The sequence below is a fragment of the Euwallacea fornicatus genome, chromosome 28 (assembly GCF_040115645.1).
Source record: "Euwallacea fornicatus isolate EFF26 chromosome 28, ASM4011564v1, whole genome shotgun sequence".
In the NCBI taxonomy this organism is placed as follows: Eukaryota; Metazoa; Arthropoda; class Insecta; order Coleoptera; family Curculionidae; genus Euwallacea; species Euwallacea fornicatus.
This window is the reverse complement of record NC_089568.1, coordinates 2,941,422-2,962,067: the sequence shown is the minus strand read 5'-3', so window position 1 is coordinate 2,962,067 and position 20,646 is coordinate 2,941,422. Positions and strand designations below refer to the sequence as shown.

The 20,646-nt window shown below is 34.8% G+C and overlaps 1 protein-coding gene across 3 annotated transcripts in view; it reads left to right on the top strand.

The window, feature by feature from the left end:
- Positions 1-20,646, top strand: part of Myo10A (Myosin 10A) — a 45,543-nt gene that overhangs the window by 1,149 nt on the left and 23,748 nt on the right. For all 3 annotated transcript variants that reach the window (XM_066297303.1, XM_066297302.1, XM_066297301.1), the window contains exons 2-7: positions 9,335-9,540; positions 12,517-12,650; positions 15,040-15,226; positions 15,326-15,563; positions 15,622-15,786; positions 15,848-16,016. In XM_066297303.1, the coding sequence (XP_066153400.1) occupies positions 9,415-9,540; positions 12,517-12,650; positions 15,040-15,226; positions 15,326-15,563; positions 15,622-15,786; positions 15,848-16,016 (1,019 nt within the window). In that variant the 5' untranslated portion in view covers positions 9,335-9,414. The remainder of the gene's footprint in view (positions 1-9,334; positions 9,541-12,516; positions 12,651-15,039; positions 15,227-15,325; positions 15,564-15,621; positions 15,787-15,847; positions 16,017-20,646) is intronic.

The window sequence follows — 20,646 nt, the reverse complement described above, 5'->3', positions numbered from 1 at the left end:
ATTTGTCACGCGACGAGACCCTATGATACGCTACTGATTTGTCAATAATATAGTACAAACAATGTCTTCTACAAATATGCAAATTGTGATTGATCTTTCACGGAAAACAGATGCGTGCGATTTCATTATTATTCAATTGCAACCAGGAGCGCTTTATGAGCAGGATCCTATAGTCGACAATGTGTTACAAACATTTGTTGAAAATTAAACATTTTTAAATTTGTCGGGTGAAGAAATGTGGTGATATGCCATTGATGTTTGAGTCATGTTTTGTAATTGATTATGTTTCTTTTATTCGTATGAAGAGCAGTAGACCCACTGGAGGGCAAAAAAAGAAGAAACTAACGGAGGTGAAAATTGTGTTGGTCTCGGCGATTAATAAAATGGTGGCAAATCCATTAAGTAATAATAAAAAGTGCAAATTTGTTTTAAAAGAATATTTGCAGTGTCGGACATTTAGGTAGAAGAGCAGTTCGTAGTTCAACCATGGGCAGAGTTCGTATACCTTTAAATTCTCCGTTGACTCTAAAATAAGTTCTTTTGTAATGGAGAAAACGCACATTTGAAGACAACAGCTTACAGAAAATAATTTTGATGTGGAAACCAGCAACAAAAATACTGGAGTAATACTTAAAACAAGTCGTCACGCAAAATTTTGAATACTCGTAACGACTGTAAGAAATGAAGTACACCCCTGATTTTTACGGACATTAAAAGCTCATAATATTAAGTTTTGTAATAAATCGGTATCGTACCGCCGAAGGTAAATTATTTAATAGGAGCAACGTCGTTCACTTTTTTAAGAGAAAGTGAGAGAATATCTCGTGGCACAAATTCTTACAATTTGAACTCAATAAAAATTCCTTAGAAGATCAAACTCCTTAAAATCACAAGGTAGCTTCGCTTCTTCTATATCTTCATTTTGTTGAAGATTTTTCTAAATAGAGGAAAAAACCTTTGATGATCGTTCCTCATTTTTACTTTTACCTTTTGAAAAATGTTTTCATTAGTTATCGTTTTAAAGTCTTTAATTAGCACTTTCAAAATATAGCAAAATTTATTTAAGACCATATTAAAAAGAAAAAACAAAGTTGGGGTCATTATCTCGAAAATTAGGCTCATTATAAAATTTAGAAAATCACACGCGTCAAAAATTTTCTAACGCACTTACTCGCGAATTTGTGCGTTTTAAAATGAAAATAGCGTATGGACTCGCGTGCCGATGCGTTCCTTTCTGCGTGCGACATAATCTTTCGCCTTCAAGTGCGCACGTAAATGAATATTTCCGACCCCTGTTGAGAACTATCGCAACAAAACACAATATCAGCAATAGCTGGACTTTATCGACATGAGGAGCATTCTCTCACGCTGGATAATGATCTATGGTGTCAGCAGGGGAATGCACCGCCTCATTATTTACAACCTATTCGAAATTATTTAAATACGATTTTTCCAAACAAATGGATTGGTAGGCGAGGACCGATCGAATTGCCTGCCAGATATCCCGACGTAGCTTCGCTCGATTTCTTTTTGTAGGGCTATCTATAGTCTAAAGTTCATCCCAATCGACTAAATACTATTGTGAATTTGAAGTTTAGAATAACGGAAGAAATTAGATGAATCACTCCTTAAATGTTAACCAACGTTGCAGAGGAATTTGAACTCGTTCATTGTCGGGAAGTAAATGGTAGCCAGTTCGAACACTCACTATAATTTTATCGGTTTGTATGCAGAACGGCTGAATCTATTAAATGCCGATATCAAAAATTAGGTTTGCAACTTAAAAAAAAACAGGGTATGATGTTTTCTCTACCACATTAATAACTTTTTAATTGTTAAGCATTAAATATTGTGGATAAAAATGATGAAGACTTAGCGTTCTTAATATCTTGTTTGCCCTATGTTAAAAAATGACCGCCTTAGGACAAACTGTTATTACGAATAAGAGTTCAACGATTACCAATGGAAAAAGAGAGCTTATGTACGAAATAGACAACGAACTACCCAACAATAAGTAACAATGACTGGTGATATATCTTATGTAGATATACAACCAGTAAACTTTACCAACATTTTACTAACAAAATAAATTATATCTTTCTTGCTATCTGAGTGTTACTACCAATTTGTTGTTATAAGTTGGCATATTGTGGCGCGTCTATTCTTTGTTCAATAAGCTGCTACGTGTAATTCCACGTAGACTAGGTGATTCTTAAGTATGCATAATATTAATCAGTATATGCTTTAAGTTGCTGGTGTAAACGAAAGAATTCACTGTTCATTCACTGGACGCACATTCCATCTTCGATCTTTCTTTGCCACCCATGGCCGCCATATCAAGGTATTTGGCGAGTCACTATCACTATCTGGAGCAGACAACATTTTTGCAACATCTCTCTTCGTGAGAAACTAGGCAAATGAACTAGGATAAACGGTGACCCAAACTTCATCACTATGTTAATTAGCTGCGGTGTGAAAAAGTGCTTTATCGAGTTTTATTTTTTTATATTTTAGTTCCTTTGTACAAAGTAACACTACAGAATTTTTTTACAATATCGTACTTAAACTTCATTAATTCAGAAGTACAGTAGTAGAGGTGGTTCAGTTCCGTGGTCCCCTAGGTCACCCGATTTAGCACCTTCTGACTTCTTTCCGTTGGGTGCGTAAAATCTCCGGTTTGCGAAACGATAGTGAAAACAGCAAAACTTGATTTCATGAATCACTGCGGCATTTAAGTCACTCAAAAGGACTATCAAACTTTTAGCCAAATCCGCAGAAATAATGTTGCGTCGTTTTAAAAAATATAATGAAGTTCAGGGACGACATTTTGAACAATTACTATAGTATTGTTTTGTACAAATAATTTAAAATGAAACGTGCTAAAACTTGACAAAAACGTCATAAAGCCGTAGCGTCTCAGGAAAAAACGTTTACCGATATGGGTTCTTATATTCAGATGTTTTCCATTACTGCACTGAACATTCTTCTTAAGTTTGATCCTAGGGTTATGAAACACCCTGTATAACCCGCATAATTTTAAAAGTGTATTGAACGTTCAAAAATAATGTCAATTAACTGTATAAATAGATGTCCAACAAGGCTTCCTTTGGCACATACAGGGGTTTCAAATTTAATTTAAACAATGGAAAATATTAATTTTTTTCAAAAAGGGTTAAAGATTCTTTAAGGAAATTTTGGAGGTGTTGACGGTTATAAATTACGCATACGTTTTGCTGAAAGAACACATTTTTAGGTTTTCCAGTGGCGTGCCTACCTTCATGTGAAGGGATATTTTTTCAAGACAAGTGGTCTGTTGTTGGCTTCTCTGAAAATAAAAATTATTTTTAAATTCCTCGTTCAATTTCGAAGAAATAGTTTTTCTTGAGATTTTTTTGTCGGACCCATTGTTTCCAAGTAAAAAAATTAACATTACTTTAATGCAGGTTTCGTTTGCTTCATGTTATTTTGATACCTACATACATAAATTGATGCATACTAAATAATTACTTTTGATGTAAAAATACTCAGTATTTATCTTTACTCTTAAAAATGTGGTGGATCGATTTGCTTTTCTTTTGAGAGTTCCAGTAAAGTGTTGGTGCCATCATGTTCAAATTATTAATTTAGTACGTGCATTAAAAATGGAAACAGTGGATCGGGCGAAAAAATCTTAACAGAGACTATTTCTTTAAAATTGAACGAGGAATTCGATAATAATTTAAATTTTCAAAAGAGCCAGTTGCGCACCACTTTTTCTGAAAAAATATCCCCTAACACAAAAGTAGGCACACCTCTGGAAAAGTTAAATAATATATTTCTTACCAGTTAAACATATATGTCGTTTAAGGTCATTAACACCTTCGAAATTTCGTTAAAGATTCTCTAGCTCTTTTTGAAAAAAAATATTATTTTCCATTCCTTAAATTAAACTTGAACCCCCTATATTTACTAAAGGAGGCTTTATTGGACGTAAGATTATATAGCAAACTGACATTATTTTTGGACGTTAAATGCGCTATTAAAGTTATGTGCGTTAAAACTAGATCACCCTGTATAAACTTCACTATGTTAATCGGCGATGATGGTCAATTTGTGGCGAGGTGAATCGCGAGATGAACGTCGAGGTAACTGGCGAGGTGCGAGGTGAGATGCGATGTTTCACTATGTTTTTACATGTAGCTTACATGTAAGGTTTCTCTTAGCCGAGAGCCAAGAAACCGCCTTGACCGATTCCGCGAAGTTTGCGCTGGCGTCAAAGGGCACTCCAACATTTGATCGCAGCATCTTGGAATTTCAGGTTAACATCATAATTGAATAAATTACCCAGACTCAAGGGAAAATACTTCATCAATCATGGCAACTATTCATGCCACGCTCATAAGCATAAATGCCATTCCTTGAATTCCATCAGCAAGGCGTTAATAATAGTGAAATAGCAATTTTATGCAATTTTGCAATAACTGCAACTTTAAAACGCAACGGCTGATAGTGATGGGAAAGTATTAATTATGATGAACTTGAGGACACAAATGGTATATCGCATGGTGCGATTATGTCAGAACGATTTTGCTATAAAGATTCCATCTCGAGTTTCATTTCCCTGTACTTTCTATGTGCTCCACAGCATTTACATAGCGGCCATTATTTTTCACTTTTTCTTGTTCTGCTTGGGGTTCATTAAATCATTAACTATGTTGACCATTAGTTTTTCTTACTCGCTGCCTGTTTCGTAACATCATGCACTTCCTCGCATGTGGCGGATTAAAACAGATCAAATAGAAATTTTATCCTTCCTCCGAAGTCAATAATAATTGTCTTATAGTCGAAGCGATGACTAATAGAAGAATTTGTAACTGAAGAATGTCGCACGAAGGCCTTGACCAGTTACAATGATCAGTATTTGCGTTATGCCTTGATCAAACCAATAACAGTATTAAAATGAAGAGTTGTTGCCAGGAAAATGGCCTGCAGAGGGGGTCGAGCCACAATTCGCAATCTACTAAAATTGGCATGAAAACTCAACCCTGGAATCTGCAAACTGCATGGATGGCACAACTATCAAGACACCAAGACGCGTAACCTTATTTATGTGGTGATATAAGTACGCGCAAGATTGGTTGGATGGTTGGTGGTGGTCTACACCTCGTAATCTCGAGGAATGCAAAAATTGCGTATTAAAACGAGGTCTTGCACGAGGATGTTTGTTTGCATCGAATTTTGGTCGATGATCTTCAATGAACTTTCCCATAGTATCGGAATCGTTTCATTGACTAAATATTTATTTTGTACGACTTTCTTCGACGAGCCTCGTTCTAGGCTAAACCGTGAAAGTAATTAATTAAGTCTACTTCACGTGTGCTTATCACGAACATTAGTTAATATACCCAGGTGTTAATAGCACCGAGCGGCCAAAAGTTATGATGTAACGATACAAAATCGCCATGTAACTGTACTTTTTTCCTGGTTGCACAAACTGTTGCCCCAACTAATTTATGTAATTTTTACTATAATCACAACCAGTGGCATTTTAGAATAATTTTTCCTAGCTTGACACACAAACTAGGCCAACCATGCGATATTTAATAAGAACATTTTGAGATATCCGATAAGAACATTTCGAGATGTCCGATAGGAACATTTTGGGACATTCCATAAGAATATTTTGAAACATTCAATAAGAACGTTTTGGGACATTCGATAAGTACGTTTTGGATAGTTCGATCAGAACGTTTTGAGACAATACATAACAACGTTTTGTGCGTCTAATACATTACCACTTTAAGGATAATAATGGAAATTTACATTGAACCCGTTTTAATAGTGAACCATTAATATTCTTGGTCAATTCATTGATGCCGAGGACGTAGAAGTGTCCACTATTAACTGTACAATGGCGGCTTTGTGAATCTTAAGTTCTTTGAGGTGAATGCGTTTATTGTTTTAGAAACTTCTTTGCGTTGAAATTATTCAGTCGATCGGTTTCCGGTTTCTTGACCCCGAGACATGGTGATGGTCAGATCGTTTTGCTACTGGCATCTGAAATATTAGCACGACATTAAGAAATACTCTCTATATCTCGCATGGTGATGAGCCCCAAAAGTGTCCCTAAAGATTTGAAGCATCTTTTTGTCAAATCAGCATATTGGAAACTGAAAGAGAAATGGCAGCTATACTCGGACATCTAGGCAGTTCGTCGAGACGATAACTTTATATATTATTCTTGGGCGATTGTTTACCCTCGTAATTTCCCCAAGCTATGGCCCCCTTGCGAAAGTATGCTTGCCTGACTGAGAATTTCGCCATAAAGATGACGTGCCACCTGTTACTGACAATAAAATGATTCATTTGGAGACTGAACAATGGTGGGAACTGCGTCTAGGGGCTTTTAAACCTATATGCACAGGTCATTTCCTTTGGCAGAACATCCTAAGCATTAATGAATGAAATGGAAGCCAATTTGCTTGGTACACATATCAACGATTATGGCATAATGTAGTGACGTGGGTTGTAGGTAGCTGTCACGGTAACAAAACCTTGTGTCTTGGACATTACTGTTACATTTCTAAAAAAACTTTCATTTCCTTGGTTACATTAAAAGCAACTAAAGTGGATATGAATGAATTAAATTTGAGCCTTGAAGCCCGGTTTTCAATGGCGTTTTGTTAAGCTGAGAGACAGTTATGTATTGTAAGTAGGTGACTGAATAAAAGATATATTTTTATATGTATTTTTTGAAATTTTTAATCTTTTAAAAGCTATAGGAGAAACAAATATTAACATAATTGGTAAAGAAAATTCTTTATACATGTCGGAATCGATGGGTAAGCTCCCATAGGTGTTCGATAGGGTTCTGGCGATTGTGATAGAAAATGAAGTTGCTTGGGCACGTTGTAAAGGAGCCATTCTTTGACAACCAGGGCGGTATGTTTGGGATCGTTGTCTTGTTTGAATATCCATTGGTTTCCTAATCCGAAACGTTCAACTGAAGGCAAAATACTCTGTTTTACCATGAAACAACATTTAATTTTAGATGAGATGAATCCAGTTGTAGGCCTTTTTCAAGCTGGTTTGAAACAAATTCAAGTAACTGAGCACATGAACCTTTTCTAAAGTGTCCAATCAGACGATTATGGCGACGTCATAGAGAAACGGGAACTCCGCCCAGGACGTGGCGGCATTACAACTGCAGCTAAAGATCGATTTTTGGTTTTAACACCTAGAAGACAACTTACAATTACAGCTTCGAAATTAGTTGCAGATTTACAACAGGCGCACCGCGTAACTATAGGTCGAGTTACTGTTAAAAATCGTTTAAATGAAGCCAATTTTCATAGTCGAAGATTACTGAGATGTCCTAAGATCTCTTTCCAGAGGCAATCGCCGAAGAATAACGAAATTGAAATCGAATCGATTGGGCTACGATTTTATTCACCGACGAATCCAGACTTGGCTTTTAGCCAGAATCTCATCGAATGAGAGTGTCAAGACGGCCTGGAAATGTTGAAAGTTTACGACGTGTCCAGGAAGTGTACTCATGCAAAGGTGGGACAATAATAGTATGGGTCAGAATAATGATTGACGACAGAACCGACCTGGTTTTCTCAAATCGTTTCCTGACAGCTCGACGGCACATCGATACCATTCTTGACCCTACAGTCCGACCATTTGTTGGCGTTGTTGGCCAAAACTTTCGCCTCATGCATGATAATGCTCGTCCAAATGTCGCCGGTACTGTAACAGACTGGTTGACCAGCGAAAGAATCGTCGCATTGCCATGGCCAGCACATTCGCCCGATCTGAATCCAATTGAGCATGGCTGGGACATGCTTCGAAAAAGAGTTTCCCATATGTTGGGGTGTGTTTCGATTAATGGGGCTACTATCAGAAGAATGGGGAAGGATATCACAAGCGGAAATCAACTATATCATTTTGAATATAGGCGACAGAATTGGGACTATAATTAACAACCGTAGAAGCTATACTTTGTATTAGACTTCTTCTTTTTTGATTGCCAAAAATGTTTTGTTAAGTTAATGGAAGGGCGTTTTTTGTTATATCTACAACTTATAAATGACTCAGTATTATTTCGGAATACATCAACAAAAGCTCAGTTTTGTTATACATATATTAAACAATTTTTTACATTACATATGCATAACATAACTTAATTTCATGAGAACTTCGATCAATTTATAAAAACATCCTTGGACTTCCGATGTGTATATTTTAGAAGTATTTGTCTACATTTTCTTTTTCTGCGCTGTAACTGCATATTTTAGCTCTTTGAATTTATGATTCTGTAAACATTCAGTGGAAGTGCATGTGATATCTTATTTTCCCCATTTGTGTGCGTGAAAGCGACGCCCTTTTTGGTGTTCAAATATTTCGAACTACCGCATACTACAACAAAAAAGAAAATGTTTACATTGTGAAACAGATATCATAGCAATGATGCTACCTTATCATTTCAACAGTTTTAATGACAATGGCAAGTTTAGAGATTGAGGAGGCTCATCTTATTCGTTTGATGTAGGAGGTCTCGTAAACGGATCTGTATGATGATGAATTGCACTCGGACATGAAAGATATTCTAAAAACTAGAAATTCTAGCCCAGAAAAAGAAAAACAGAGATTTCCGATAATGAAAATGAACGTTTGAACGTTGCTAATAAACTTTTGTTTATTGGGAAAAATAAATTATCTCAGTGGTCAAAACAAGTTCCCAGAAAGTCCACTCGACCTCGTGCCGAAAATGAAATAGATCGGCTCCCTACTTCTCCACTGTGGGATTCACTAGAGTAGAGAATTCGTGATGTTTGTCTGCTACTAAGCTGCACAAGGGAGGTCTCCAAATGAAAAAAAATTGAATATCCTGCGTAATCGTTCGAAGTCGCGATTGGTTAGAGACCAAACTTTACGCTTGTTTTATTTTGATTTGACCTGTGACCAACCATGGCTTTGAACAGTTACACGGGACAACATATTTTTTTTTTATTTGGAGACCTTTTGAGCCAAAACGCCTCTAATTTATGTATGAATGAAAGTTGGCTTTTAATTTTGTTAAATTGTTTTGATTTGTCGGTTTAAATTAAAAAAAATATATAGAAGTCGATCTGCAATTTCTACTTTCAAACCTTTAGACATTAAATCTGAGCAATTATCGATATTGACCTTTAAAGTATTTTCCGCCATTTCTACGTTAGTATTTGAGACTCATGAGCTTCTTAATATAAAAATTTTTCATGCACCCCTTATAGGATTTAGATAAATTAATGTTTTTATCAATAACACATTGATAAACATAATTTTAAAAATTTTATCTTTTTATTTCCAGATAAACTTGAAGAATTCAAAATGTGACATTTCCATCTACAGTGCCTCACGAGTGATATCAAAGCACTCACTGACCTAAAAATGGATTGGAACGCGGGAGATTTGATATGGTTTGACCCCGGGTTAGGCCACTCCATCCCTGGTGAAGTTTTGGAGTGTCATAGAAGTGCCAACGTGATCACTGTCCAAGCAGTCATCAATGGGAAGGTATGATACGCTACGCATGAATTTTTGCTGTTCTCATTGGGTCCGTCATAGACTTTCCTAACCTGACAAACGAACATAAATCTTGTTTAATATCTTCCATTTCATTTCAGTTATTTAGCCGCTCCCTGTATATATTCAAACTGCCGGTTCTCAAACTTTCCCCTCAGACAAAAACCAGTGAAGCACGCCATAGCAGGTCAGGCGCATAATTTATTCCAAATATGTACCAGCACAAAAAAATCACACGCATTTTTCATGGTAATCAATCTACACTTGTTTTATAATGGACGATTTATTGGTAATCACGCAAAATCATACATATTCCATTGAAAGCGAATGTCTAGTTTTAAAAGGAGGATCTCTCCATGTTTGATTTGGAATTAGATAAGGCGTCACAATGGACAATGAGCGGTTGCTAAAGAGGACGAAATTAAATGAAGATTGTGTAGAAATCTGAGGAGATGGGGATCTCATTGTGGGCTTTTTAAAATCGGTGTCTTCTTCACTCATGTTTGACTTTTTGTTCGTCTGCTTCACCATTCTTTGACCTTTGTTCGGCTTCGTAGTAATTACAAATAAAGGTGACGTAGTGTACATCATCATTTGACTGAAGCACGCTTACGATGACATGATTATTTAAAGTCTGTGTATGGTTTAAAGAAAACTCGCCGGATTGTTGAACGGGGATAGTCTCATATGTGCTCGATCAGAAATATACAAAAATGGAGATTTTTTGTTATAAAAATTGCCTGTATTGCAAAGATCTACCCTTAAAAGGTTTACTTCTGAATTTTGAGAGTGCTACGTTGATTGGTGTTTGATTTGGACCCGTCTTTAGTAAGCTATTTTAGTGATTTCGTGAACATCGAAAAAATTAGTCATCAATACGTGATGCAATACTTTAATTTGAAAGGTTTTAGTCAATCTCGGCCTTCGTTAACAACTGTAAAATGCTGGGAGGCAAAGTTAGAACGCGGTCCTACCAGCTGCCAAAACGAACCTCGCAGTGGTCGGCCCAATGATACTCCAGATCTGACCCCTCCAGATATTATTGTGGAAATGCACAAAACTGTACTGGAAGACCCTTGGCTAAAATTTCACCTGCTGAAAGAGATGATAGACATCATAGGGAATAATTCAAAAAGTACTGTACAGGGTGTTCGAATTTGGAGTGTTTTAACAGGAAAATCCCATTTCTCAGCTAGATGGGGAAAAACTAGCATAGGTGTTAAAAGTTCGATTTATGAGAAAATATTAATGGAGAAAATAGTTTTGATATTTTTTCAGGCCACGGCGCTAGAGGGCGTTTTTCAAATTTCGGCCATTTTCAAAATTCCTCATAACTTTTTGTTTAGGACAATATTGAAGTAAAACACAAACATTTTTAAGATACTTTTTCGATGCGATTGCAGTAGCGTGTTTAGTTTTTTACTACAGCGTACCATTTTGTCAAAAACCGACATCACTCTTTTATTTTAAATAAAAGCCACACTCGGTTATGACTTCAAAAGAATGTCCATTTTAAACCATTTTTTAACTATGTAAATATGTCTATAGTTATTTTCAAAAATAATTGAAGTATTAGACTTTTTGTGTTTATGTTCAAGTTGGTTTTGGCCTCAGTTGTCCCAGTAATATTATTAATTTTATATATTTTAATTTTTGCGTCAATGTTCTAAATGTTTAGTGTTGATTTGGTGCCTATTTTCCAAGTAAAAATAATAGATAACCATGAAAAATATGACATGATAAAGTGTTTCATATTGTCGAACGAAAACTCACAAGCAACCTGTGAGATATACTTTCCTACTTATCCCGAGCAACATCAACCATATACTAGAACACTGTTTAACCAATTAAAAAATATTTATAGATTTATAGAAGCTTCAAAAAGTGTAAACCACAAATTAAATGCTAACAAATCAAAAAAGACCTTTTCCCAAGCATAATCAACAAATCGAAAAAACAATTAAAAAAGAGAGAAAATATTCAAAAAGAACATTGGTGTATCACGTTTACCACGAAATTTGGAATAAAATTTTTACATCCTGTAGAGTTGAAAATAGACATTTATTTGAAGTCATAACCGACTAGGATTCTCATTTAATATAAAAAAGTTATGTCGGTTTTTGACAAAACGGTACGCTGAATCAAAAAACTAAGCACGCCACTGGAATCACACCGAAAAGGTGCCTTAAGAATGTTTTGACTTTACTTCAATATTGTTCTAAACAAAAGAATATTGAAAATCACCGAAATTTGAAAATCGCTCTCTAGCGTCGTGGACTGTAAAAATATCGAAATACGGTTTTCACCATTAATATTTTCTCAAAAATCGAGCTCTTTGCACGTATGCTAGTTTTTCACTATCTAGCCGTGAAATGAGATTTTCCTATCAAAACACTTCAAATCCGAACAACTTTGTTTCGAACTTTTTCCTCGTCTATCCCTTACGCTAGATTTGGCCTTCTCAGAATATTTTATATTTGCAAACTAGAAAAAGTGTCTCAGAAATAATAAAGAGGTGGAGTCCGATGTTGATGTTTAGCTTGAAACATCCAAAAATTCTTCCTATAAACGGTGTCTAAAACCCATAGAGCATCGCTAGGAAAAGTGCCTCAATCTCAAAAGAGACCATGTTGAGATATAATGTAATATTTTTGAAAAATGTTTGCCCTTTCAGTGTTAGTTCGATTACTTCTGGGACTATCCCCGTAAGACGTAATAAAAATGAATACCTCTGTTTTCTGTGCTTTTGAGGCTAACAAAGAGATAAAGAAGAAACGTTAAAGGAAAGAAGGTATCTACCAACAAGTGTGCACTTAAGCAGAACAGATAAGCACCTTTTAACCATATCTTGAACGTCCGGTCTCGGCATGTCCAAAGTCAAGATCACATTAAGTCCAATTGCATAAATTGTTGTTCGTGTTTCGTACGCATACGAAATAAAACGCGTCAAATCACTGTTTTTTGCAGGCTCAAACTTTTGCCCTTCAAGATGGCGAAGGGCAGGTGAGGCGAAGACAAGACTTGGGAAATGAAGGAGTTGAGGACATGATCCAGCTTACAGACCTTCACGAAGCAGCTTTGCTCTGGAATTTAAAGCTGAGGTAATTTATGGGTTTTTAATGGTCTGCGTGATGGGCTGTATAATATAGCGTATGAACCTCACGATATGATCATTTTTATTTGCATATTATATTGACTTTTACTTATGCTGAGTCGATTTCGATGTAGAAAATATGTATGTGGTTTGCGTGCATTGAAGAGTAACTTTTAAAACAGTTTGTAATTTTATAAGGCAATTTATGAGCTCATACAATTATCGCTTTTAATTATGATGTTGAATGATGTCAGTTTATTCACTTTTCAAATCATGGTCTAGACTCAATAGTGAATTAAAAGCTTAAATGAAGAATGAAAAATGTACTCAATTTTAACAACAGAATTCGCTCAGTTTAAGGTGAAATGCGAAAGAAGCATGGGCGGAGAAAAAATGGATTAATGCATTCTTATTCTTGAATTTTTTCCTATTTAGCAACACAAAACTGGTTTCAATTACAACTATAAATGATACGAATTCTTTGCACATTAATTTAAAAATTTTTAGACAATTCAGTACTTCTGAATGAGCTGATGTAACGTGCTTGTAATTTTTCAGGCTGTACCCATACACCAATGGAATATTTTTATTATAAATATAATTTATAATATTTGAGAAAGCGTTAATTTTTCTATACTCTTCGTAAATTTCGTTTTCATAATTTATTTATTTCAAATTCTACCATATTTTTAGTTTATAGCGTCTTTTAAGCATCGGATGTAGTCTCTAATTTTTGAAGTAGTGCTTCTTCGGTTATAAAATAATATTTTCTGTAAATATCATTGTGGCTCTTTCCTTGTTTCAAAATCGGTAAATTAGTTATTTTATAGTGTTATTTCTAGCCTTCTGCGCAAGGTGATATGTTAGCGAGCCTATAAATTTTGAGGCAGAGTTTTTCGGCCTATGGAATATTTTTTATGTGAGAAAACATACTTTCTTCTCTTTTCTCTGTAAATTTTATTGTTGTACTTTTCTTGTGTCAAAATTTACAAATTATTTATTTTATAGAATCACTTCACGACTTCTCAATCGGCTGATGTGTTCGTATGCTCGTGACTTTTGAGGCAGTGTCTCTGTGCTTATGGAATATTTTTTATTTAAGAAAAAGTGCAATTTTTTGTATTTTCTGAAAATTTCATTATCGGATTCTTCTTGCCTCAAAATCTGCTATTCCTGATTTTATAGTGCCATTTTAAGCTTTCTGAGTGCGGTAATGAGCAAGCCTATGAATTTTGAGGCAGTGTTTTTCGCCCACAATGTCTTTTATTTGATAAAGCATAGTTTTTTCCAATTTTTTGTAATTTTCTCCGTTGTACTTTTCTGGTTTTAAAATCCAGAATTCCTGCATTGTGACTCTGAAAGGTTTATGATGAACAAATGTGCTAGTCTGCCTATAACTTTCGAGGCATTGCCTCTACGCCTACACAATATTTTTCATTTAAGAGAGCATACTTTTTTATATTTAAGGAATTTTAATGGTCACAACTTTTCTATTTGAAATCGAATAAAAGATTTTTTACGGGAGAATTAATTTATTTTGGAATTATTTAACACTTACTTAGAGGTGGATACAATAAACAGTAATAAAATTACATAATGGAAATTTTTTGCAAATTTATTCTACTTAGAAGCCGCCTAAAAGGTCGAAAGCAATGTATTTGCGTAAGTTAAAGAGTAATCGATATTACGACTCTTTTCGCTTCTAAGCCAATTGATGATCTTGAAATACTACCAGGGGCAGTTTACCTCTGTCCAAAAGTTGCATGTATCTTCTACGAAATATCAACTTAATTAGGATATAATTGTAGTTTACATTCTTAAAGTCATGGGAAACTTGACTTGTACACCAGTTCTGAACTCGCTAGTACCATAATTGATTTTTCAATTTAGTCACCTGCATTAAATAAGTTGGCACGTACCATGAAGGTTCTTCGGTTTCACAAGTTTGAATCTCGGTCTGGAAATTGTGCTATTTGAAAGAAGAGAAAAACGAGGATATTTTAGGTTAGTAAATGGTAAGGGGTAAATTGAAGCTAGAAATATTGCCTCCATTGTCATCTACGTAGTGAAGGAAACGGGCGCAAATCTCGCTTAAATAAACCATAAGTAATTGATTGGCAAATAAAAAACAAGAGTACAAATAATGGTTTTTGCACCAGAGCCCAGGGATTCTTACATAATAGTATTGAACATTTTAAATATGTCTTTTTCTGCTTAAGCAATTAAAGCAAAAATATATCAATTCATAACGGAAGTCTCCGAGCATAGGTAACTGTTCTTATTATGCAACACCAATAGGTAAATAACAATTATTGCTTTATGCAATAAATTTATCATTTATTCATGACTGTAATGCTAATAAATTCTCACGATTGCGTATGATTTTTTTCTACCAGATACGACCGCAATCTTATCTACACTTACGCAGGGAGCATCCTGGTAGCAGTGAACCCTTATCGCATGTTCGATGGGTGTTACGGAATAGAATCCGCCCAAAAGTACAGGGGAAAGATCATAGGGGAGTTGCCTCCTCATTTATTTGCTTCAGCAGCTTCTGCATATGCAGCCCTACCATCACCTCAAGTAAGATTTGAAATCCCAGGGGCCACACTCTCGGAAGTGTGATTGCTCCGGAAAGTCTGGCCCTGGGTGGATTATTTCTAACTAATTTCGCCCCTTTAGGTGGTGGTAATAAGTGGAGAAAGTGGTTCGGGCAAAACCGAATCTACCAAACTGGTAATGCAATACCTGGCTGCAGTGGCACCTTCAGCACCTCGAGGTCAAGCTTTGGTTACTGAACAAATACTCGAAGCAACCCCTTTGTTGGAGGCTTTCGGAAATGCAAGAACTGTACGCAACGACAACAGCTCCAGATTTGGAAAATACCTGGAAGTGTACTTTAGAAATGGAGCAATTATTGGTGAGCCCACTTCATCCCTTTTATGAGTCTCCGGGGGATACATATACCATGGTTTTAGGCGCTAAAATTACTCAATACCTCCTGGAAAAATCCCGGATTGTAACCCAAGCACCTGGAGAACGCAACTATCACGTGTTCTATGAGCTTTTAGGAGGTTTAAGCAGCACCGAGAAGCAAAAGTACGGCTTGGTTGATCCAGATAAATGCTTCTATTTGAATCAAGGTGAATGTGAATTTATTACCTAACTAAATTTCCAACTTAATTAAGGATTTTGTTGTTACAGGGGGTAGTGATTGTTCTCCGGGACACTCAGGTTCCGGAGCAGACTGGAAAGCTCTGACTAGGGCTATGCAGGTTTTAGGGGTGAGCGAGAGTGAGCAAGAGGGCATCGTTAAGGTTCTGGCTTCGGTTTTGCATCTTGGGAACGTATATTTCCACAGGAGGCAATTGAGGTAAAAGTTTGAGTTTTTTGCATAAAAACTGAAAATCTGGTCAGTGGTCAGTATCTAGGCTCTATTTCAGCGTCTCTACAAATTAACTTTCGATTATTTGAAGGCGCATTAAATCACAATAACTGTGCTGAGTAATTTTGCCAAAGGATTTAGGATAACCATGAAAACGAATGGCACTTCATCGGTTTCTTACCTTGTTTTCGGGAAAGCTCCATTTTTCACATAACGTTATTATATCTACTTCCCTTGTCTATTCATAAGCAGTTTATTCGAAAACTTTACGTATTTTCCGGGAACTCCTGAAGTGAACAGAAAAAGCTAAGTTCTCTTATTTTTGTGAGTCATGAAATTTCATGTATTTGGTTTTTTTTTGGGTGCTAAAAGCAACATTTTTTAAACAATTACCTTATTTTCCCTGAAATACTTAGTGGAAATTTCAGAGGCCTAATAGCAATAGTACTTGCTGCAGTTTTCCAGGCGCAGGGCGTAGCTTGAATGTATTTAAATGTGTGTCATTGTATAGTAAAAATTAGAAAAAATTATTATCAATCATATTTTGTCATGTCGGGGTGCGGGGGCTTGTCTTTCCCATCTCACAAAATCGCCTCCAATATGTAAAATTATGCGTTACTAATGTAAATATGTATGTAAAAATGTAATAAAATTATGTATTACTAACTGATTACATACTTGTAAATAGCTTTTTGTAAATAGTTATTGACGTTGCGGAAGTCTCCTGAGAAGAGCTCACAGAACTCAATAATAACATCACAAGTTTTTATTTTGTGATTCGTTTAACCCACAGATTTTTTGGCCTACGTGATTCGCAGTAGGAATTTTGATTGGAGGGAAAGTAAAAACAATTTAAATCCACTTTGAACAGAAACTAAAAATCCTCTGATGTTCGATTTTTGGGGATTTCATATCTTCACAATGTTAGAGTTGATTAACTTTGAATAAATTTTTCTTTAAAAAAATCTCAGTTTTAATTTTCTGATGGCTGGCCGCGTTTTTGCTCTGTTTAATATTTTATTTATTCTGTTTATCACTATTCTTTTTAGTATTCCTTATTGAGGGTATTTGGTAGAACATGTCGACATCATCATCTTTTTTGGAGCTCTCGATTCAGTTTAATTGAAAGATTATTGTTACTCGCTCGGTAAAATTGCTTAGTACTTTTTATCATCTTTTTTTATCGTGTTTTATAAAATATTTATTTTTGAATTATTTTTAATGCTGAGTGTAAATGTTTACTGATACCTCATATTTTAAGTATTAATACTACTAATTATAATATAAACGGTAAAGTGTATGCTAAAAAACCATCCTCTCGGCAAAAGTTACTTTCATAAGCGCCGGTTACGCTCAATGAATAAACTCTTTCATTATTCTAATTAATTACTGGATAATTTATCAAAAATTAATTATTAACAGCGGAGCGACCGTTGTGAACTTAAAAAATTTGTGAAACGTCTTGGAATTCTGAGTTGTGATCTTCATGTAAGTGAATTCGAAGCAGAACGTTTCAGTTAAAAACATTCACTTTTTTCATTAAAAATTAACATTTTAAGAACTTATTATTTACACATTGTGAATACCCATGAATTATTACATTAAAGTCATTTCTGTATTAATGAAAAATGGCACAATTAGTTTCATTAAAATCCATTGAAGCATTCTCTAAATATAGCAAAAACATTTTTTTTCAAAAACTTTGACTGTGAATAGCGTCTAAACGAGACACTTTTTGCTAATTATTTTTGAACCAAATCATAATGTATTGATCTAAATATTCTTATGATACCATTTTTTACATACTTTTTTGGAACACCCTGTATTTTAATCGTTTATAAAAAAATTACATTTTAGAATAAGGTGGTAACAAAAACTTAAAATGAGTACTAGTGCAGGTAATACATCAGTGCCGTTTCCAGTTTAAACATAAATCCCTTCAGTGCAAAGTTCTTGAAAAATGATACATTCATTTTCGTTGCAAGAAATGTATTTCAGAAACGAACTGCAGGAATCACACCGACGAAGAATACGGCCGCAACATTGAATTATTGCTAGTTAAATTGCTTCGGTCACCACGGAAATTACCGCGATAATTGCACTAGTGCAAATTGCCGCCCTAATTCGCCTGTAAGTGGTTCAACCTAAGAATACAACACCAGTATTATATTGTTGTAATATGAAATTTGACATATGAATGAAACTCTCACTATAATTTCTTTGGCCTCGCATGAGTATTCTTTGAAGGTGCGATTCGTGGAATCCTCTTCGTAAATACAGAGTGAGTTTTTTTTATGATTAGTGAAGGAGTCTCGGCAACTAGCAGAGGTACGAAATCAGTTAAATGGGAAAATAATTGCAGCTTTAGGGCTTCAATTTAAAGCCACTTTTAGTTTCTGGAAAAAGTTAATGGTTTACTAGGTATTTAGGAAAAATCAATTTTTTTTTAATTTCTTGTAACCAATTTGGCCATGTATGTGTAATTATTGGTTTTAGAGAAGTTATGTAAATACGAATATTGGAGATAATTTCGTCTTCAGAAAAATATGCTAACCAATATTTTTCTGATAGCTGCCATTTTTCCTATATTGCCTAAATTTTTTTTTAGAAAGCATACTAAGTTAGGCCTTACTTAACCCTTTAGTACTCGACGGTACTTAAAAGTCTTGCTGCTATTTTCAACCATTATTTTGTAATTTGAGCGAATTTCGACTGCTATTGCATATCAGTAGTTGTGGCTAATACATATCGTTGCGATTGGTGCGCATGCGTAAAGTCATATTTCCATCTGTTATTATTATCAGTTCAAAAGTCGTATTATGTGCATTGTATGACGTATGTGCAATTCGAATTAGTTGAATCACATGGAATCTTTTATTTTATATCACAACACTTTTTTGTTGTAAGATTTTTATTTTGCGTTTGTTTAGTTTTTGTGAAAGATATATTTTTTAATTGATTTACATTTTCAGAATAAACCTTTTTAATTCGTGGTGGTACTTCTACTAAGTACCCTTGTTCCAAATTGCCCAAAAACAACAAAAACATGTAAAATGTGGTTTTCACGTTTCTTTTGACATTAATATATAATAAATCAAACAAATAATGATACAAATCTGTTTTTTTTGTCGTTACACACAGATCTCGGTACTAAAATCACGAAAAAGAATTTTTTCAAGCTTTGAAATGGTGCTAACAAGTAAATGGTTATTTCTAAAAACGGCGGACTTATTTCCTTTTTTAATCCGATATGGCAATTTTAACATAGTTGGCTACGAAATCATACTCAATTTTATTATTTCTTTGACATTAACAGCTTACATCATTTAAGTCAGATATAAATTTAAGTTTTTAATTGCTTTGTGAACGATTTCATGGCCGATTATCTTAAAACTACAATACTGAATTAAAAAAAAACAATAATTCCACCATTTTAAGACATAATTATCTACTGACGAGTACCATTAAAAAAAAACATTTTAAATAAGTCATAATCTGTCATGTGATTTTCATGAGCAAGTTTACGCAATATCTGAAAAATGACAGTTGTCAGAAATATCCGGTATCTTTTTCAGGATTAAATTAAGCATAATATTTGTATTTACATAATTTCTCTAAATTAAAAAGGATAACAACGAAATTTGGTTTTTGCTAAGTACCTAGTAAGCGATGAAATTTTTCCATAAACCAAAAGTGGCTTTAAATTGGGCCCCCAAAGTTGCAATTCTTTTTCCATTTAACCGCATTCGTAACTTTGCCAGTTTCCGAGATGACTTCACTAATCATCGAAAAAAAACTCATCCTATATGGTTCATGCAACGGAGGTCGTTCAAAGATTTTTGACAAGTTCACACTCGATTAACTTCAATTGGAACACGCACAAATTTGCGTTAGGTCGGAAAGGGGGCGACTCCCCTAGAATTATCGGTAATTGTCATAGCACTTACTACAATTATTTATGTAAAAATAAAAAATAATTTGTAAGTTCAAAATCGGTTAAAGCAAGTTTAATATCCCTTGTTAACGGTAAATGGATTTGGTTTACTTGATATACGTTTGATCCATTTTGTGATTAGTTTAAAGACCTGTTTTATGCAACAATACTTGGATACCATGCCAATTACTGCCCTGGTTGCTGCAAATTACTATAGTTCTAGTCGTCGACAGTAACAATACTAAAAAACAATTTCTAGTATAATATTTTGTTTAAAAATAGTATTTATTGCCGGAGACAGTTGTATGCATAATGACTTATTGCCGTTAAGATAAATATATTCCGTGCCGAGTATGCCACTTATATGGAAGGATAAACGACTACCATGTTCTAAAAGGGCCCATAGCTGGGTGGTCTCTTTGATTTAATCTTAATTTCTGATGTGGAATATTTAAGCAATTCCAGGCAAATACATGCCACACACTTACGCATATTCAAATTACAAGAACATAGCTGATTAGTAACAGGCTATTTTACTAATATTATTTGTTCTGCCATTATCTTCTTGCACCGCTGCTTCAAGCGGGAATAAATTTAAAAGACAAATTGCTTCGCACGTATGATTAAACCAAATTATTCAATGACCCAATCATTACCAGTACATTGTTTCCCCGATCTCCACCC